Source organism: Colobus angolensis, unplaced genomic scaffold (genome assembly GCF_000951035.1).
Source record: "Colobus angolensis palliatus isolate OR3802 unplaced genomic scaffold, Cang.pa_1.0 Scaffold228, whole genome shotgun sequence".
NCBI classification, from domain to species: Eukaryota; Metazoa; Chordata; class Mammalia; order Primates; family Cercopithecidae; genus Colobus; species Colobus angolensis.
Window position 1 is genome coordinate 2,735,682 of NW_012115466.1, and position 19,692 is coordinate 2,755,373.

The 19,692-nt window shown below is 33.5% G+C and overlaps 1 protein-coding gene across 1 annotated transcript in view; it reads right to left on the reverse strand.

Annotated features, from left to right (window-relative positions):
* Positions 1 to 19,692, reverse strand: part of NAALADL2 (N-acetylated alpha-linked acidic dipeptidase-like 2) — a 733,398-nt gene that overhangs the window by 355,893 nt on the left and 357,813 nt on the right. The window contains exons 6-8 of the mRNA XM_011944138.1: positions 15,275 to 15,367; positions 11,742 to 11,947; positions 7,247 to 7,366 (exon numbers count right to left, since the gene is read on the reverse strand). Of these exons, the coding sequence (XP_011799528.1) occupies positions 7,247 to 7,366; positions 11,742 to 11,947; positions 15,275 to 15,367 (419 nt within the window). The remainder of the gene's footprint in view (positions 1 to 7,246; positions 7,367 to 11,741; positions 11,948 to 15,274; positions 15,368 to 19,692) is intronic.

Below are 19,692 nucleotides of genomic sequence, written 5' to 3' on the forward strand. Positions count from 1 at the left end.
AAAAAAATAAAATAAAATAAAATAAAATAAAAAAGATAAGTACGTAACAACAGATACTAAAATAACCCCAGTACTTATTCTTGAGAGGGTTATTTCTTTGTTCAGCATAAAACTGTTTAAATCTATTTCATTATTCATTAAATTACCATATAAAATGTCGTATGCCATAAGAACGAATATCACTACTATAGTGTCATGTAAATTATTAACTGATAGCATTAGTGATAGGTTTTTAACCAAAACATGTAAGACTTGTTTAGTCTTTTGTTTAGTGTTTAGTGTTTAACTTAAACACTTGTTTAGTGTTTAAGGGGGGGAATAAAGCAACAATTTATCAGAGTAAGTTTCATCTTTTAAATGGAAAAGTGTGCTATATGGCATTAATGATGCTGTTACAGAATTTTATCTAACTTCCCAACAGTAGTGATTCACTAATATCGGTCCTGAATAAACAGTCATTCTTTCAAGTCCTGAAGAGGTCTGTATCCAGTATATCCATAAAAAAATTACAGACAAAAAGTAACTCAGCTTAAGCCATTCTAACAATGTGGTATTAATTATGATGGTATGGCTGTGTTCAAACTAAATGAGTTAGTATTTCAAGTTTCAAATTGTTTGGATTTCTTTTTGGTTACATAGTTCAAATATATAAATCAGCTGCCTTCTGAAATTTGGAGTTTTAAGCAGAATCTCACTAAGACATCTCTTGTTATCTAGATCTAAATAAAAAGGGATTTACATATTGTCAGTATATACTGAACAGAAAGCCTTGTAAAACAGTAATAAACTGGAGAGATGTATTGGTTTTAACACAAAGCAAAACCTTGTAAACTTAGGAGATAGATAAACCTGCCAATAGAATCACAATTTTAAGTGTGAAACTTTATCGAAGTGGTAAAGCAGTGTAAAGAAGGGTTTTAAATCAGTTAATTAGTCTTTGTGGTCACTTCTGTTGACTAGAAGCAAAAACATCAGCAGAAAGGAAGATAAATTAAGGAGCACCCCAAGAAAAGAATTGCAGTTCATGGTGAATAAGAAAATAGAATTTCTCTCATTAAAAACAAAACAAAACAAAAATATATAAACAAAACCCCAAAGAATCTATGTCCTGTGTCATGAAAGACAAATTTACAGAATGTTTCGATGTCAGTTGTACTGTTATATCCTACAGCAAGCAGAAGAGAAATTAAGCTTTGTTTCAGTACTGAATTAAATTGTCAAGAGCAGAATGAGAAGACAGCTATTTTTATTTTACCGCCATACCTTCTGTAATCTGCTACTATATATTCGGTCAACAATTCTTGTGGAAAAAAAAAGTTGCAAGTAACCAAAAAAAGAGTGTTTGGAAAAAATAAGTCTAAATTGTGTCACCAGTGAAACACTATAAAATGAAACAACAAAAAATAAAAACCCTTGAATGGCTCTATTTAGGCAGTAATGCCATCCAAACCCAGAGCAACACATGGACTGTTCATCTCACATTGTTTTCCACATTTTTTGCACAGTGACTATTTGTAACTACCTGCATATGCAAAAACATATTACGGAAATCCAGTAGCAGATTGAAGTCTTTGGTTAAAGTTGGAATAACAAACACATAAATATGAAAATGATGTAACAAGATGAGAGCAGAAATAGAAGACAAAGTAAACAAAGGTACAGTAAATTAAGCTATTTCTGGTTAGGACTTTAATTCATTTGGCCTTTTCCCCTTTCAAAAGCTCTAAAAAGTAAAATATGCAGGTATTTTCCAAACAAAGTTATAGGCTTTCAATTACAAAATAAAGAAGTTCTATAATTCTTTGGGAAATTAATATGCTAAATATCATCATTCTGAATTGATTTTAGTCTAAAATTCAACTATGAGGTGTTAATGCAGTCAATAGAAAGTCAGGTTCGAAAGCATTAGAAGAGATTTAGAAAAGTAGTAACATCTGTTCTAAAAGATGCTTGATGATATATTTACATATTGGTTTATATACACGCTGAAAGAAATTCAAGAAACATCTGTAAAGTTCTAAGCTGTTTTATAGGATTCTGGATTTGGTAACCTATCTGCTGTTTGTTTCTCAGCAAGTGGTCAAGTTTCAACATGGCTCCCAATGTTTTGGTGTTTGTCCCCAGAAAGATGATTGGGGCCTTTTCTCTGATGCCTGACCTGAGGAAATCCTTTCAAATATTAAAATTGTAGCCTAGTGGTATTGTTTCATGGGAATATCTATTGATTTACCCAAGAGCTTGTGCAAGCTCTAGGGTATAACAAGGTTTAATTTAGATTTATTACAAGATTTAGTTGTTATTTTTATTATTACAGAATATGTAACCATAAAGTCAAGAAAAAATTAATAAATATCTCTGTCACTCAAGCAAAAATGTCAGACATGTATTGTTTTTATACCCTAAAGAATTGTGGCATGGTCAGGCAGAAGGTAAAACAGCACAGTGACTGTTAGAGAAGTAACTGTTTAAGTACCTCAGTTGACAAAGTTGTGGCATTTTAGTAGCCCTCACACAAGAAGAAAAGAGAGGAAGCATAACAACTTTGCACTCAATTGAGCAAGAAAATGAGAATGGGCATTATTTCTCGTGATTTGAAGAGAAATACCGGTTTTTGTTTGCTTGTTTTTTACTTGATTGAAAGATTGAGGTTTGAAAGCACAGATGGCTAAATTTGTTTAAGATTCTGAGTCCATTCAGTTTTTTGCCACTCTTATATAATGCATGTTTCCAAATTAAACCAATCATATTTTCCCATTCCTGTGAATTCTAGGATAGCACATATCATACTCACTCTTATATCTTAGCTATTTATGCACATCTGAAGTTCTTGGTAAAATTATAAGCTCCTGGGAAACAGGGGCATTTCATCTGCTTATTGTGTGCCCTACAACACTTAAAGCAATGTTGTGCACAGTTTGGGTTCTCTTTAAATATTTAGCACATCAGTAGACTTTGCAACAAATGGGATATTCACAATGAAGAAATAATACTATAGTCCAGTTTGGAGCTCAAAAACTCCAACGAATGTAGTTGACTTGAGATATATGTATGCATTTTGTGGTGCTTTGTTTATAGAAAAAGTAAAAAATGAAATTAAAGAAGAAACTACAAAAATATCTTTGCTACTTTTTCAGAGACTTAACAACAATAACAACTACAGCTACAACAACAACATTTGGCTGAATGCGGTGGCTCATGGTAGTAATCCCAGCACTTGGAGAAGCCAAGGCAGGAGGATCACTTGAGGCCAGGAGTTTGAGACAAGTCTGGGCAACACAGCAAGACCCCCATCTCTACAAACTATTTTTTAAAAAATTAGCTGAGCATGGTGGCGCATGCTTATAGGATTAGCTACCTGGGAGGCTGAGGGCGTTGGATTGCTTTAGCTCAGGTGTTTAAGGTTACAGGGAGCTATGATCATGCCACTTGCATTCCAGCCTGGGTGACAAAGTAAGACTCAGTCTCTAAAATAAAATTAAATTAAAATTAAAAAAAAACAAAAAACCAACAAAAAAAAAACACTGTCTATCCCTTACACAGTTTTACAATACTGATATAATTATTTAGTTTTAATCAGGTTTGCCAGTTTCTGTCAGGTGCTGCAAAAGCAACATTTAAATAGAATATGGCTAGATGGACTACTTTCATATGTGCAAATGCTGCAGGTTTTCCCAAAATAACCTGTTAGAAATTTCATTGTTATTTTAAGATTTACAGAACACTGCCTAATATATGGATGATCAAATTCTCTTTTTCTAAAGGCAAAATCAATGCATTCTGTGATCTAGAAAAGATGATTTTGAAAACTAAGAGCAGAACAGCAACATAGAAGGAGAGGTGCATATGTGTTTGTTCTGCATCTTAATTTTAAAACTATTATTTGGGCCGAGAGCAGTGGCTCAGGACTGTAATCCCAGCACTTTGGGAGACCAAGGCGGGTGGATCACCTGAGGTCGGGCGTTCGAGACCAGCCTGACCAATATGGAGAAACCCTGTCTCTACTAAAAATACAAAATTAGCTGAACATAGTGGCACATGCCTGTAATTCCAGCTACTCTGCAGGCTGAGGCAGGAGAATTGTTTCCACCTAGGAGGCGGAGGCTGCCATGAGCAGAGGTCACGCCATTGCACTCTAGCCTGGGCAACAAGAGCGAAACTCCATCTCAAAATAAAATACAATAAAATAAAATAAAATAATAAAACTATTATTTGGAGATAAATCTTATCTTTAATTTCATAATCTACTTTGCATGAGGCATTTGTATTAAAACATCCTATATGTATTTAGTTTCTAAAAAAATTAAATGCAGTATTTGATACTAATACTTTAAAGATTTCACCTTATATGTTTAAATCTATCATATGAACTTGATCAAATATTTTGTAATCTACATATTGCTATACAAAGGATTAGATATTCTATACAGTCTTGTGTCATTTACAATTTAGTCAATATGCTTTTTTCACAAATCATCAGAAAAATGCAAATAAAACAACCACAATGAGATACCCCCTTACCCCTGCCACAATGGCCAATATTAAAAAGCTAAAAAAGTAGACATTGGCATAGATGTAGTGAAAAGGGAATGCTTATATGCTGTTGGTGGGAATGTAAATTAGTACCACCTGTATGGAAAACAGTATGGAGATTCCTAGAAGAATTAACGGTAAATATAATTCAATACAGCAATCCCACTACTGTGTGGATACTCAAAGAAAAATAAATCTAAATAAAGTAATGAAATATCTTTGTCCTTAATCATTGATAAAATCTTCAATATTGGAAGTGAAGTTACATAGGTTCTGGATGTTATCATTTTAGTTCTTTTATATTTGAAAGAAACATTTTAAATATTTATTTTAAATTTTACTAGTGGTAAATTGTTTGTTTACAAAGTATCGCTCTGTCGCTCAGGTTAGAGTGATCTCAGCTCACTGAAAACTTCGGCTCACTGAAAACTCCGCCTCCGGGGTTCACACCATTCTCCTGACTCCGCCTCCGGAGTAGCTGGGACTACAGGGGCCTGCCACCACGCCCGGCTAATTTTTTGTATTTTTAGTAGAGACGGGGTTTCACCCTGTTAGCCAGAATGGTTTCCATCTCCTGACCTCGTGATCTGCCCGCCTCGGCCTCCTGAAGTGCTGGGATTACCGGCATAAGCCACCACGCCCGGCCGGTAAATTGTTTTAATTAAATCATGTAAATTACTGTAAAGTTTTGTTTTCTTCATATCTCTTAACATTTATATATTTCAGTGTTTATAAAATGTATAAGCCTTTATATATTTGAGAGTTTTGAAAATATGTAATTTTTTAAATTGTGATATTAAATTTTTGTATGAGAATATATCTTGTTATCATATATATTCATTCCAGAAAATTAGGTGTATGTAAGTAATCCCCGTTGTTTGAAATTACATAATGCTATCCTTTGCTTGAAGTTGTGATATTCCTAATCTTCTAAATTGTCATATGAAACACGAAAACACACACACACACACACACATGATCTCAACGGAAAAAAAATATTTTCTATACACATTCCAGTTCATTTTTAGATTTGTTAGTGTGTAAACATTTTCAATTATAGAACAGAAAAGATTCCTCTTCCAAAAAGTGAGGTACATGTTGACATATATGTCATCATTTGTGAATCATCAATCATGGTTCATGATTGAAAAACCATTCTGTATTCTCACATAATTAGGTTTAGATACTGAAATATTTTAGTCCTTTTATAAGATATGCAAAGATATTTTAAATAGCATTATATTCTCAAAAATAAGATTATGTAGATTTAATACTTCTTAATAATTATCTATTTCTATTTACCCATTAATTTCAATGATTAAATATCTTTCAAGATTCTCAAAATAGAAAACTTGTAACACACGATAAGAAAATGACATATTTTTAAACCAACCCTCCTCTATTTCTGGATACTTGAGATCACTATTTCTTCTACCTTATAATCCACTCATTCAGAAATATCTTAAATTTCCAAGGGAGACATCCCAGGTGTATTTGCTTTTGCAATGTTTCCAGGCAGGTAAGAGTCAAGGAATTCAAAGTAGTACACAGAACAGGAGAAATTAACTTACAGATATGGATATAATTTAGGGCATGCACACAGGGGCCTGACTGATTTTAAATGTACAGAACTATCTACTTCATGTTTCATAATGTCTTCTTTATTGTACTACGTATGGAAATGTCAACAAAAACTATTAAACTAAAAAATACTTTATGAAAGTTGTAAAATGTTAGTTTGCATTACATTTCAATAAAAAATTATGGCTAATTCAAAACTCTGTTCATTACCTCTCTCTTTTTTCTAGTTCAGTTCCTGCATCACTCCCTAAAAAGTCCTGTGGGCATCTGAAAGATTGGTTCCTATATACACACACACACACACACACACACACATATATATATGTGTGTATATATATGTGTGTATGTATATATGTGTGTATATATATAGAGAGAGAGAGAGAGACATTGAGGCTAAGAGGAAACCACTGCTAAGTTGTGGTATGACTGTTTTCATACTGAGAAATAGCACATATTTTATCTGTAGTGAAATTCATAAGAATGAAGAAATAAAAGTGTGAACTCTACTAATAAACAGGAAAAACTATTCTGCTAATTTTTTAAATTAGGTGAGAAGTGATAAAATATTTTTGAAAATAAGTAACTCCAATGAAACATAAAGAATATATGATTTTTTAGGGTAGTTAGTAAGAAAACATGCTTTCTTTTTCCACAAGTATTTTTTCAAACAATATTTTCTAAATCTTTTAAATTTAGTTATCATTATATGCTTGCTCTCAAGGGGCCTACACAGCAGTTGTAAAGATAGGACAGCTCTCAAATTTATGTAAAACATGAATGAAAGGGAAGAAATTCAAAAGTAACCAAGTTTATCATAAAATGTCAAGATTACAGAATTGGGAATTTAAGAGCTAAATTCATATTTTTTCAAAAAATATATTTTTGTACACCTTCTCTATAACTGTGTGATTCATGTATTCTAGAATTATGACCATAAAAGAGTAGCAAGTGAAGAATTCCAGAACATAAGAAATTAGTTACAACATATTGATAAAATGTCAGCAATAGGTCATTTCTTAAAACACACAACATTTGATGCCATTTTAAAAACAAATGAAAAAAATCAAGAAATGCTAAAATATAGAGAAGAGGGCAGTTTTGCATAATCATTTGATACAATAGTGGTTCATCTTACCTCTACTACCAGTTGCTGAAGAGATGGTGATGCTACAGGATGTAGACTAGAGTTCCCCCTTACAGGACTGTGGATGCTAATATAAGCCACAACATTTTTCTGAAGAACTTTCTTGAAATCCTGAAATCAAAAAAAGGATCTATCTGTAACACAAATAAATAGATTCTACTTTATTAGTTAGATACTGAATAATGAACAATTCATACTTAAAATTATTATATTGCATAATTACCTTCTTTTTTATTATATATTTTTATTTATTTATTATTTTTGAGCCGGAGTCTGGCGCTGTCACCCAGGCTGGAGTGCAGTGGTGCCATCTCAGCTCACTGCAAGCTCCGCCTCTCGGGATCACGCCATTCTCCTGGCTCAGCCTCCCGAGTAGCTGGGACTACAGGCGCCCGCCACCACGCCTGGCTAATTTTTTGTATTTTTAGTAGAGACGGGGTTTCACCATGTTAGCTAGGATGGTCTCCATCTCCTGACCTCATAATCCGCCCGCCTTGGCCTCCCAAAGTGCTGGGATTACAGACATGAGCCACTGCGCTTGGCCATAATTACCTTCAAAGTGATCCTATACTATTAATAGTGTACACAAGGATTTTAAACAAGAATGATGAGTTAGATATAACATATAATAAAATATTTTAAAGCATGTTCCTGACAAAGTCAAATTTTAACAGAAAATGTTCTTCAAAGGTTAACATAGTATGGATTTAACTACAGAGTATGAATGCAACTTAATTTTAGAGTCACTGAATAAGAGGAGAGGTATAGGTAAACCACTCCAGTGATGAATAAAACCAGTCCTTTTCTTTTGAAGCAATGAGCTACTCTGCACAAAATAACCCTGTCTTATGAGCAAAATGGGGCATAATACAATGTAATCTTGCAAATATTACCTTAAAAAAAAAACTTGATGCATTTCATGCACACAAGCAGCACTGAATGATTCCATAGAATAGTTTTCTACTTCTCTTCTCCTCCTTACTGCACAAAATTGAAGACCACTGATCCTATTAAGAATGACCACTAAGTCTTTCTGTTATTTTCCTGCTTTTTTGTGCAAGCATTTAACAAATAATTGTCATGGTGGGTGGCAGTTCTACAGAAATGTCCTAAAAGATTACATTATGTCATAACTTAGGAAAGTGTCTTTCTTCTTCTAATACTATGAAATGAAAGACTACAAGGTCTCGTACACCTGCCAAATTGATAATGTCATCCTGTTTTTTTTTTTATTGTAAAGAGCTTAAAATTGTATAATATTATGTAGTACAAAGTGATGTTACGATTTATGAATATAATATGGAATAATTAAATTAAGCTGGTTAACATATTCATCACCCCAAATACTTAACTTTTTTTGTGATTAGAACACATAAAATTTACTTAACAATTTTGAAATGTATAATACTCTATTACTAAGTATATTCACCACACCACACAATACAAAATAGAAGTTGACCATTTTCTCCCCATTCCTTCCATATCGTAGGCTGAAACCACCATTCTACACTCTGTTACAGATGAGTAGATAAAGAAAATGTGTTATATATACACAATGGAATATAATTTAGCCTTGAAAAACAAGAAACTTCTCTCCTTTGTGATAACGTGGATGGAACTGGAGAACACAATGCTAACTAAAAGAAATTCATATTGAAATTATGTTGAATTTCAATTCTGTAAGAGGGTGGAAAATACAATCATTTAAAATTAATAAACATCTTAAGTGCACACAAATGATGAATTTTAAGCTTGAGTAATTTCTCTATAATTATTGTTCAAAACTATCTGTTACTTAAGTGCTATGAAATATCAGCTTCTATTAGCACACTACCACACAGACACTGTCTATATGTTAGTCTATATAATTCTCATGAGAACCTCGTAAGATAGGCATTAGTAGACTCATTGGAGGAATCAAGTCTTAGGGAAGTTAATCTTGCCTAAGATGACATGTTCTATGGTAAAGAGAATTTGAACTATGAATTCTTTTACTCCAATATCTATAATATTTCCACAATAGCCTCTGACAAATGAAGATTCTTCACAAAAGAAATGGTACTTTTTAAAGTATAGAACCTATTTAGCAAAATGTTACAATTTTTCTCGAAAATCAAGATCAGTATTTAATCATTTCTCTAATAATTCTGTCTATGATTCCATTTTAAGTTTATTGACCAACATCACCTAATCCTCTTAACTACAACTGTGGGTTTCCAGAGGTTTCTATGCAAGCATAATAAAATAGGGCAATGTGACATGTCAATAAGGGCTTTCCTCACTCCCCTTCATAGGGGAATATATTTAAAGCATAAATTAGTTTCAAACTAACATAAACTCTTTCATTCTCAGGAGTACATTCGACATGAGTAGGCAAAACAGGACAACTAGCAATTTTCTAAATTTCTCTTCAACAGGATGTTTACAAAATGGCTTCATGAATTGCATTGAACAATCTGGTGAGACACAGTAAATTATAAAAATATATTTTATAAGCCAATAATCAAATGTATATTATTTACCATTTTCATTACTCATATGTCTTTGCCCATCTAGTCACCTAAAATGCCAGTAAATGAATGTATAATGAATTGCCAAATGTAAAAACACATATAAACATTCAAAGACACTGGTACTTGTTTTGAATACAAACAATCTTTTTAACAAAATTTTTTCCTGTGAACTCCCACATTGTAGTTGCTGTATTTTTAGCATAATTGACTAAGAAAATATACAATTATTAAAAGGTGCAATGACTTCACAAAAACTTAAAAATGAATGTGTATTAACCACAAAAATATCAACTTACTTTGACAAAAACTATTGCTGACACATATGCAAGCCCACATTGATTCAACTTACAGGCTCTGACGCCTGATGCTCAACTAAATTTTACAATAAATTTTCCCATCCATCGGGGTTTGAGATGTTTACATTAGAAACTATTAATTTAGACAAGCCTAGCCTATTCTAAAACATAGTTCAGAAATATATGTATTAATTTAGAATTAACATAAATTAATTGTGAAAGTTACTAGATAGGTATCTAGAAGACCTAAAATATAGTTTGATACAGCAAAATACATCTTTGGAATTTGAAAAGAATCTTTAAGACATTTTAAAGATATGTGCTTTAATGTTACAGGAAAACTAAAACATTGTTTCTGATTTATTAAAAATGGTATAGATTACAAACATATTCCCTAAACTGTTCTTTAACTTGTTTACCAATCTTTAAAGTAATTTGGAATATGAGTTTGAGAGGTTGGTTCATCTATTTCATTTCCAGCTTATTTACAAATGTGTCAACTTAAAAAGATTCTTTAAGCAAAAGAATTTTTTCATTTGAAGTAGTTCTTTTGAATATGGCTCAAACATACACACCACTTATTTGCCTACAGAAAAGCATTCCAATTTGCAATGTGTGAATCTGGATGAATTTTACACTGAAAAAAATTTTCTCATCTTTAAGTCTTTTCTCTCCTTCAAATTAAAAAAGATACTTGCTATGTTCTTTTCTATACCTGTTTAAATATTTTCTTTGATTTAATAGGTATGTTATCGTTTTTGGGTGATTAAAAATAAAAATGTAGCAAAATAATTTCCTATTAAATTTTTCTCCTCAAAGCTGAAGTAGTGAAAAAACTATAGTATTAAATTATCTTACTTTCCTAGTAAAATTATGTAGTGGTTTTTGTCTACATATTTCTATTGAACTTCTTTTCTAAAACAAATCACAAAAGTAAATAGAATTTCTATCAATCCAATTATCAGTTATCATATTCCATTAAAAATACAGTGCATTTATGAGACACAGACCTGTCAGAAGCATTAGAGACTTAAATTCTCCAATATCTCAGTTGTATTCTAACTGTACCTCATTGCATGCTAGATTTCATTTGGATACAGGTTTCCTAAGGTGGTTAGGTAGGTAGGTAGGCAATAGACAGGCAGGTAGGAAACGAAAAGTAGGGAGTTAAGGGTGAAAGGGTGGAGTAGAAGAAGGAGAAAATACTGGATTTTAAAATGTATTTTACATTCAGGATCCATATTGTATAGATAAAATGTAATGCTAAGGTAATAAACATTTAATATAGGAGATTGTTCCCTAATTCCAGATTATTCCTAGAAAGTGTAGAAAAAGAAAGATAAATGTATCGTCTGATCCTTTTTAGTCCAATGCCTGTCATCCTGTCTTCTAAGGAGAAATACAATAACAAGGTGAACACTATTGTGTGTTAGACTGTATCGGGGTTTGTAAGTCTGGTAACAATAGGGATAAGATATTTGAAGGTCATATGTAGTTTGCTGTGGTCTAGCTCTAATTCTGTCTTATTCTTATTAGCCATCTCAGCAAATTAGGCAATAGGACACTTTAGTTGAGAAGCACATTATTGCCTTTGGCTTTGAAAATTTTACTTTGTCTACTTTAGCAAACTAAGAAAAGAAAAGAAAAGCACTGTAATTAATGTATATTCTGCTTTACCTCTCCCCATTCATATGAGCCAATATTGCCAAAAGCTGTTCCTCCCCAAGAACAGAAAACAATAGTTCGGTCTGGTCTCCACCCTCTCTTAACTTTTGACATCAAGGCACGGATAAACGCTGTGATTATTGCAGTACTACTGGCCCATTCTTGTCCATTATAACTGTGTGCAGTGTGATGATGGCTGCCAACTATGATATACCGGTCTGAAAATAGAGAGGGATAAGAGCCATTTAAAAAAATGTAAACCTTAACAATAAATTTAATGACATTTACATAATCCTACTGCACAACTGAGCAATAATTAAGCAAAATTGTTCTAATAATTAAGACTACTTTAATTTTTTTTGCCCAGTCTTAATTCACACATCTGCGTATATCAAAGCTGAGGCAGCTGCTGAACCCAATTATGAATCCAAACCTTAGATCCATATTACTCTCCTTTATAACATGAATATTAATTAATGAAGCATACAAATACGCCACAATGAAACCCTTATCTAACATTTTTCCAGACTCAAGAGTGGGAAGTGCCCCGTAAACAATGTGTGTATGCTCAGTAAATATTAATAAACTATTAATACATATAAGAAAGTACTTATACAGTAGCATTAAATATTAAAAATATGGTAGTCATGTATGGATTCTGCAATAAATTAATTCCATAGAGAATTAATTACAGCTTCCAACTTATAATTGTAGGCCCTCTCCTTCCTGTGAAGAAAAAAAAAATAAAATTCACCAATATCAAAAGTCATTCAACTGTTATGAAAGTTATCTTTTACATATTTTATTTCACACAATCATTTAAAATTTATTAGATACACTATTAGGAGAGCCTTCCTAACACATGGAAGTAGCCTATTTAATGTACATTACTGAATATTTTTGATAATAAGGCTGAAAATGCCCCTCAACAGTTTCCTCTAATTTTGTTGTCAGTGAATTGTATTGGTAATAATAAAATATCTGAATTTATCTGACCAAATATCTTCATATATCTATGCAAAAACTTTTCTTCATTGAATATCATTTTATTACCAGATGTCCCACAACTGGATGGTAAATTGTGCAGACCCTGAATCCAGCCTGCTTGGTTTAGAATTCATGCTTTGCAAGTCACTAGTTGTGTGACCTTGGAAAGCTTATTTCAACTTTCGATGCCTTAGTATTTTCATCTCTAAGGTAGAAAAACAAACAGTACATCCTACATTTAGTTGTTTTGAATTTTAGGAGTCATTATTTTGTAAGCCACTTTGAACAATGCTCAACGCAAAGGAGGTCTTACACATGTGTGGAATAAATGAATCACCCTTTGACTTTTAACACCAAAAAGCTACCTTCCAATAAATGTCATGGTATGAAGATATTTTAGTTTTCCACACAGGAATTTGCAATGGATTTGATCTGCCAACATTTTATTAAGATTTAATTAATGGGACTGGGCATGGTGGTTCACGCCTGTAATCCCAGCACTTTGGGAGGCTGAGGTAGGTGGATCACGAGGTCAGGAGTTCAAGACCAGCCTGGCCAAGATGGTGAAACCTCGTTTCTACTAAAAATACAAAAATTAGCCAGGTGTGGTGGTAGGCACCTGTAATTCCAGCTATTTGGGAGACTGAGGCAGGGAATTGCTTGAACTTGGGAGGCGGAGGATGCAGTGAGCCAAGATCGTGCCACTGCACAATAGCCAGGTGACAGAGCGAGACTCTGTCTCAAAAAAAAAAAAAAAAAAGATTTAATTAATGCTATACATAGTGTGATAATGTGTCCACAAATGTTAAAAACCCAATAATGTATTCACTTATCTCCCATAAATGTCTCAAAGTTTTGCTTGTAATTGTCTGCATTCTAAATAAACCATATCTAACAAACAAAGCTAATTGATGATTTTTTTCTAATCTTCAAAGTTATTAAATAAAATGTCATGTAAACAAACAGTCAATTTTTTGTAAAATTCAAATAAGCAACATTTCAGAAGCTTTGCATAATTCACTGAAGAATAGTAACGGTAAAATTGATTTTTTTTAATTTCAGGAGTATATTTTGTAGTTTGAATTTTCTTCACTCTAAAGCTAGTATAATTTGTACAACTGAGTTTTCCAATAACAACTTGTGAATGAATCAGTGATGATAAATATTCTAGTGCTTCAATAGAGAACCTTATGATGGAAATTTGTTGAAATTCAATAGTAACAATTTTCAAATTTATTTATATCTTGTATTTAAAGAACTATAATCAGAGGTTGTTCAACATTGTACCTGTAAAGAAATCAGAGAAAATAACTGGCTTTCAAGAACTTTGTAAGAGTTGGCCAGCAAGAAACTGGGAGGCTATAAAACTTGATCTTAAAATTCTGAGCTAGCAACTAGGCTGATTTTACCAAAGTCATGAAGAAGAATAATTCCCCAAGGAGAACTTGTGTAAATGTCCCCAAATCAACAGAAGTAGCAAAAGTGTAATAAAAAGATTATTAAATGCTACACTGTATAACAGGCACATTAGGCAGTAATATGTGATTCAGTCTTACAATGTGTTTGGAAGTATTGCTATTAATCTCCTAATTAGCCTACATAATATCTGAAGATTCCTTTTTTTTTTTTTTTTTGAGATGGAGTCTCTCTCTGTTGCTCAGGCTGGAGGGCAGTGGCACAATCTCAGCTAACTGCATCCTCCGCCTCCCAGGTTCAAGCGATTCTCCTGCCTCAGCCTCCTGAGTAGCTACAGGTGACCATTTTCATAAGCACATTGAAAACCTAAAGCCATGCAGACATTTGACAAATTTGGCAATGGACCAAGGATGCAGAGTGGGATGTAGATTAAAACTGGACAACTAAATTTACTAAATTTGGAGACCAAAATTTGTATTTATAAAAGAACACATCATTATAAACTAAAATCTTTCTTGGCCAGGCATGCTTGGCTCACCTCTGTAATCCCAGCACTTTGGGAGGCCAAGGCGCGTGGATCACATGAGGATAGGAGTGCAAGACCAGTCTGGCCAACACGGTGAAACCCTGTCTCTACTAAAAGTAAAAAATGAAAAATTAGCTGGACGTGGTGGTGGGTGCCTGTAGTCTCAGCTACTTAAGAGGATGAGGCACAAGAATCACTTGAACTCGGGAGGTGGAGGCTGCAGAGAGGGGAAAAAAGAAATCATTCTTTAAAATGTCTTCTTGATAAAAATAAATTTTTCAATGGTGCTATGGTGAGTATAAGAAAAAAAGAAAACTTTGGCTTTTGTAGAACATGCCAGTTTACCAGATCTAAACTCTGCTTCTTGTTTCATCCCCTCCTGAGACACCCCCACCTCTTTCTCTCTCTCTCCCCACTAAGATTTATTTTGCAAGAGATATGGCAGGAAAGAGAATGAAGACCCACTTCTTAGTTTCAAATTTATCTACTCTAAGAGTGGGACAATTTCTAGTTACATCTAAAGTAGGATATTTAAGTATGATAATAAATTATTACAGAGCATTTCCTTGTAAAGTTTCATAAAAAGTGTAGATTATAAATATTTAACCCTACTTACCTGGAGATGTCAAGCCCATTACGTATCCAACAACATTAGTAACTGTTTTCAATTTTGTCACTGTCTGAACTTGCATGCTGACGACTCTTACTTCTGAAAAAAATAAAAATTTAAAGACTTTTGTTTCTTTATATTTTATTGTATTTTTTAAACCTTAAAATTTATCCAATATCATCAGCAAAAGAATTCCACAGAATTGAATGTTCTCAGATAACCAAAGTTATACTTTTTCTGACAAATATTTATTCAATACTTTGTACAGATTCTATTTTAGGTGCTTGTTATGCAATGATGACTAAGATACAATTGCTAGCATCTTTGAACCTCTGAGCCATAAATAGGCACTTCTGAACATTACATTCAGTTCTACAATGAGGGTTCATTATGAGAGCATTCAGAAGACCTTCAGGAGATGTGGACAACTCATATTTTTAAAAAGGGAAAAAAGTAGATTAAAATATTTCCAAAGAATATTGAATACTTTTCTATTTTCAGATAAAGAACTTGTGGACAATAACCTTTCCAGTATGACTCACTATTTTATTAACACTTTAAAAATGGTAAATAAAGCATTACACAACATAAAAAGATAAAGATTCTTAAAGCTGTACATGTTTTCATATATTAGAGTTTTTATTTCTATCTGGGTTTGTAGGTTCCTTACCTCTATTCTAAATCCGTACTAATCGTTCTACCTCTTTGAATTTTTCTGTTTATGTTTGATATTCAAAAATTTTGCAAATAAGGCAAAGACACAAATCAGGAGGGACTCTAGTCACAGAACTGACATAGTCTCTGGAGATGAAATGTGTTAATCCTGTATTTGACAGATCCTGAGAAGTCTGGGTTGGGAAGTGGCTCACAGGATCTTTAAAGTTTTTCTTAAAGCAGAGGTTTAAGAGTAGCTAGGTGTTAGTGTCAGGGCAGAGCATGGCAAATTTGAAAGCAGGTAATGCAAAGTAGCCACATTACACTGGCAGGCCCACAGACGTTCATTTCTTACTGCTAGATAGAAATTGTTATAATAAATACATTACTTCTTTCCCTCAATGTACCCTTTCAAACAAATTAAATGGAAAATCATCAGTACACTGAATTCGTTAAAATAATAACCAACACAAAAGTAAAGAGGCCTTTAGAGAATGCCTGAGTGCCTTATCTATCTGTGAATAAATCTACGTAGAGCCTGAGCATTGTGTTTTTAATTTAGGCACTATGCATTTTTGTTTGTTTTTCAATTAATAGACTTTGTTTTTTAGAGCATTTTAGGTTTACAAAAATACTGAGCAGAAAGTACACAGTTCCCAAATACCCTCTGTCTCCCAAGCCTCCTATTACTGTGGAACATTTGTTACACCTGATAGATTGTGGAACATTTGTTACACCTGCATTACTGTGGAACATTTGTTACACCTGATAGACCAATAATGACACATAAAGTCCATAGTCTACATTGGGGTTCACTCTTTGTGTTGTATATTTGATGGGCTTTGACAATGCATAATGAGGTATATCCATCATGATAGTATCATACAGGATGGTTTCACTACTCTAAAATCCCCTGTGTGCCACCTCTTCATCCCTCCTTCCCTCCCTCTCTCCCCCAAAACCCCTGGCAGCAACCACTGATCTTTCTACTGTCTCATAGTTCTGCCTTTTCAAGATTGTCATAGCACTGGGCTCGTATGTTTGTTTGTTTTGACTGTTTGTCTAATTCCCTGCTCAAGGTTTGTTCCAGATGATCCACATAAGTGAACTTTATAGACTCTTTACCTTATACCTTTCAATTATCTTTCCTGCTTATTTTAGATATAGATATAGATGAAGAATCTTTTCTGGTTTTCTAAAATTCAATATATTTTTGTCTAAGTTAGCTATGAGCAAACCTCACAATATGTATACTGTACTCCTTGCAATATTACCTTGCATTAATATAATGCTTAAAATTTACAATAACCATTTTCACACACATGTACTAATTCTTACTGGACCACATTCTTACTTGAAGTAGCTAGAGCGGTCATTGCCCAATTCCCAACAGTTGTTGGAGTGTCCTGTTTAGAGGGGGGATTAAGAGGTGAAGCCACCTAGACTTCCTGCGTCGAGTGGGGACTTGGAGAACTTTTCTCTCTAGCTAGAGGATTGTAAACACACCAATCAGCACTCTGTAAAAATGCACCAAACAGCGCTCTGTGTCTAGCTAAAGGATTGTAAGTACACCAATCAGCACTCTGTAAAAATGCACCAATCAGAACTCTGTGTCTAGCTAAAGGATTGTAAATGCACTAATCAGCACTCTGTAAAAACAGGCCAATCAGCTCTTTGTGTCTAGCTAAAGGATTATAAATGGACGAATGAGCACCACAAATAAAGCTTCCACAGTGTGGAAGCAGACCCAAGCGGGTTGCTGCTGCTGGCTGGGGTGGCCAGCTTTTATTCCCTTATCTGTCCCCACCCACATCCTGCTGATCGGTCCATTTTGTTGAGTACTGATTGGTCCATTTTACAGAGTGCTGATTGGTGCATTTACAATTCTTTAGCTAGATACAGAGCGCTGATTGGTGCATTTTTACAGAGTGCTGATTGGTGCATTTACAATCCTTTAGCTAGACACAGAGAGCTGATTGGTGCATTTTTACAGAGTGATGATTGGTGCATTTACAATCCTTATATTATTCCATACTCACATCTGAAAATAAATATGCATAGAGTCTGTTTTTCTTCACTAGAGTGAGCACCATAATCACATTTTAAATTTTAATAATAAATATCAGAAAAATCTTGAATAAACTTGCTATAAAGACACATCTGCTGCTGTTGGCATTGCTAATTTGAACAATCCATTGGTAAGGCAATATTACTCTTCATAGCAATAACAAAAGTAATCCTGTACTTTGAAATGTATCCTACAAGAATAATTCAACTCTCTGCAGTATAATCTATAATAGCAATAATAGAAAACAACATAAACATCTGAAACAGGGAAATGACTTAGAAAATTGTGATAAAATATATGGCTGTTAAATATAAAAAGAATATACAGAAATATGGATATGTTATAAGTGAAAAGAAAAGAATACAGAGGGATATACAGAATGATTGAACTTAGGTAAAAATATGTATGATTATGAACAAACTATGAAAAAGGAGGGATTAAATAGTGGAACAGAAATTGGGTTTAGCAGGCCTTCCCAAATCTACTGGAGCGAGGCACTGTTGTAAAAAGGCTTGAACAAACCTGCACTCTGGGGTAGTTCTTCTCCAAATCCCCAGGGATGGTGGAATTGAAACCTAGAGAGATTGTCTCCTCCTAGTGTAGCACCGGATAACATTGAACCCTTTTTCACTGTAGAAACTTTTAGAATTTTCCTCTTTATTTTTCTGCTTTTTGAATTTAATTATAAAATATATAGGTGTGTTTTTTCCTTTTTTCTGGAAAATTTATTATCACTTTTTTGACCATTTTCTCTTTCCCATTTTTTCCTTCCTCTAATATTGTTTCTACAACTCCATTTTAATCCACTGTATCTTTTAGTCATACTTTTGTATTTATTTATCCTAGATCCAGCCTGTCTGGATCTAGAAGGTCAATCTGATCTTCTAGCTCTTGAATTTATTCTTCAGTTACATCTGTCTATGACTGTATCTATCTACCTACCCTAACTATTACTGTATTTCTCTCAATTATCTTATTTTCTGCACCTATTATTTCCTCTTATTTTAAAAAATGTTTTCTCATTTTTGTTTTATATTGCTAATATATTTTATTCTCTTTTTGAGTTTAACTTTAATCCTTATTTTAAATTCTTATACCATGTGTTCCAATATGGTAACTTTGGGTGGTATATGTATTTGTTGTGCTAATTTTCTTTGATGGTGGTTGTGGACCTCAGGATCTAGCTATTTTGGCCTGTGGTCCAGTATGATATATCAGGGCCCAAGGATGGTGGGGATAGTGTCTAAGTGTGTGTGTGTGTGTGTGTGTGTGTGTGTGTGTGTGTCTGCATACGTACCTGTTTGTGAGAAGGCCTGAATATGAGGAGGAAAGCAACCGCCAGGGGAAATAGTGCAATGACATAAGCAATTGAAGCAAAGTGAGAAGGCCATGTGAATTTAAGAGCTGAATAGCATATAGTGTTAGATCCTGGGTGGAGTGAGGAAGTTAACCAGACTGTGGTAGGGGCAGACAGAACATTTGATATAGAGTGAATAGCCTGTATGCAACAGTGCCTAGGGTTGGATCCATTGTGAACAGAGTAATGGCATCAATTGATTACATGCAGGGGATCTAATTACCTAAGTAAATATATTCCATTTAATGAGAAGGTGATTTCTAACTGCTAGAGAAAAGACTTACAAACATGGAAAGATAAATAAAACTCGGTGTTGATATGTTTTCATGGTTTTATATATATATA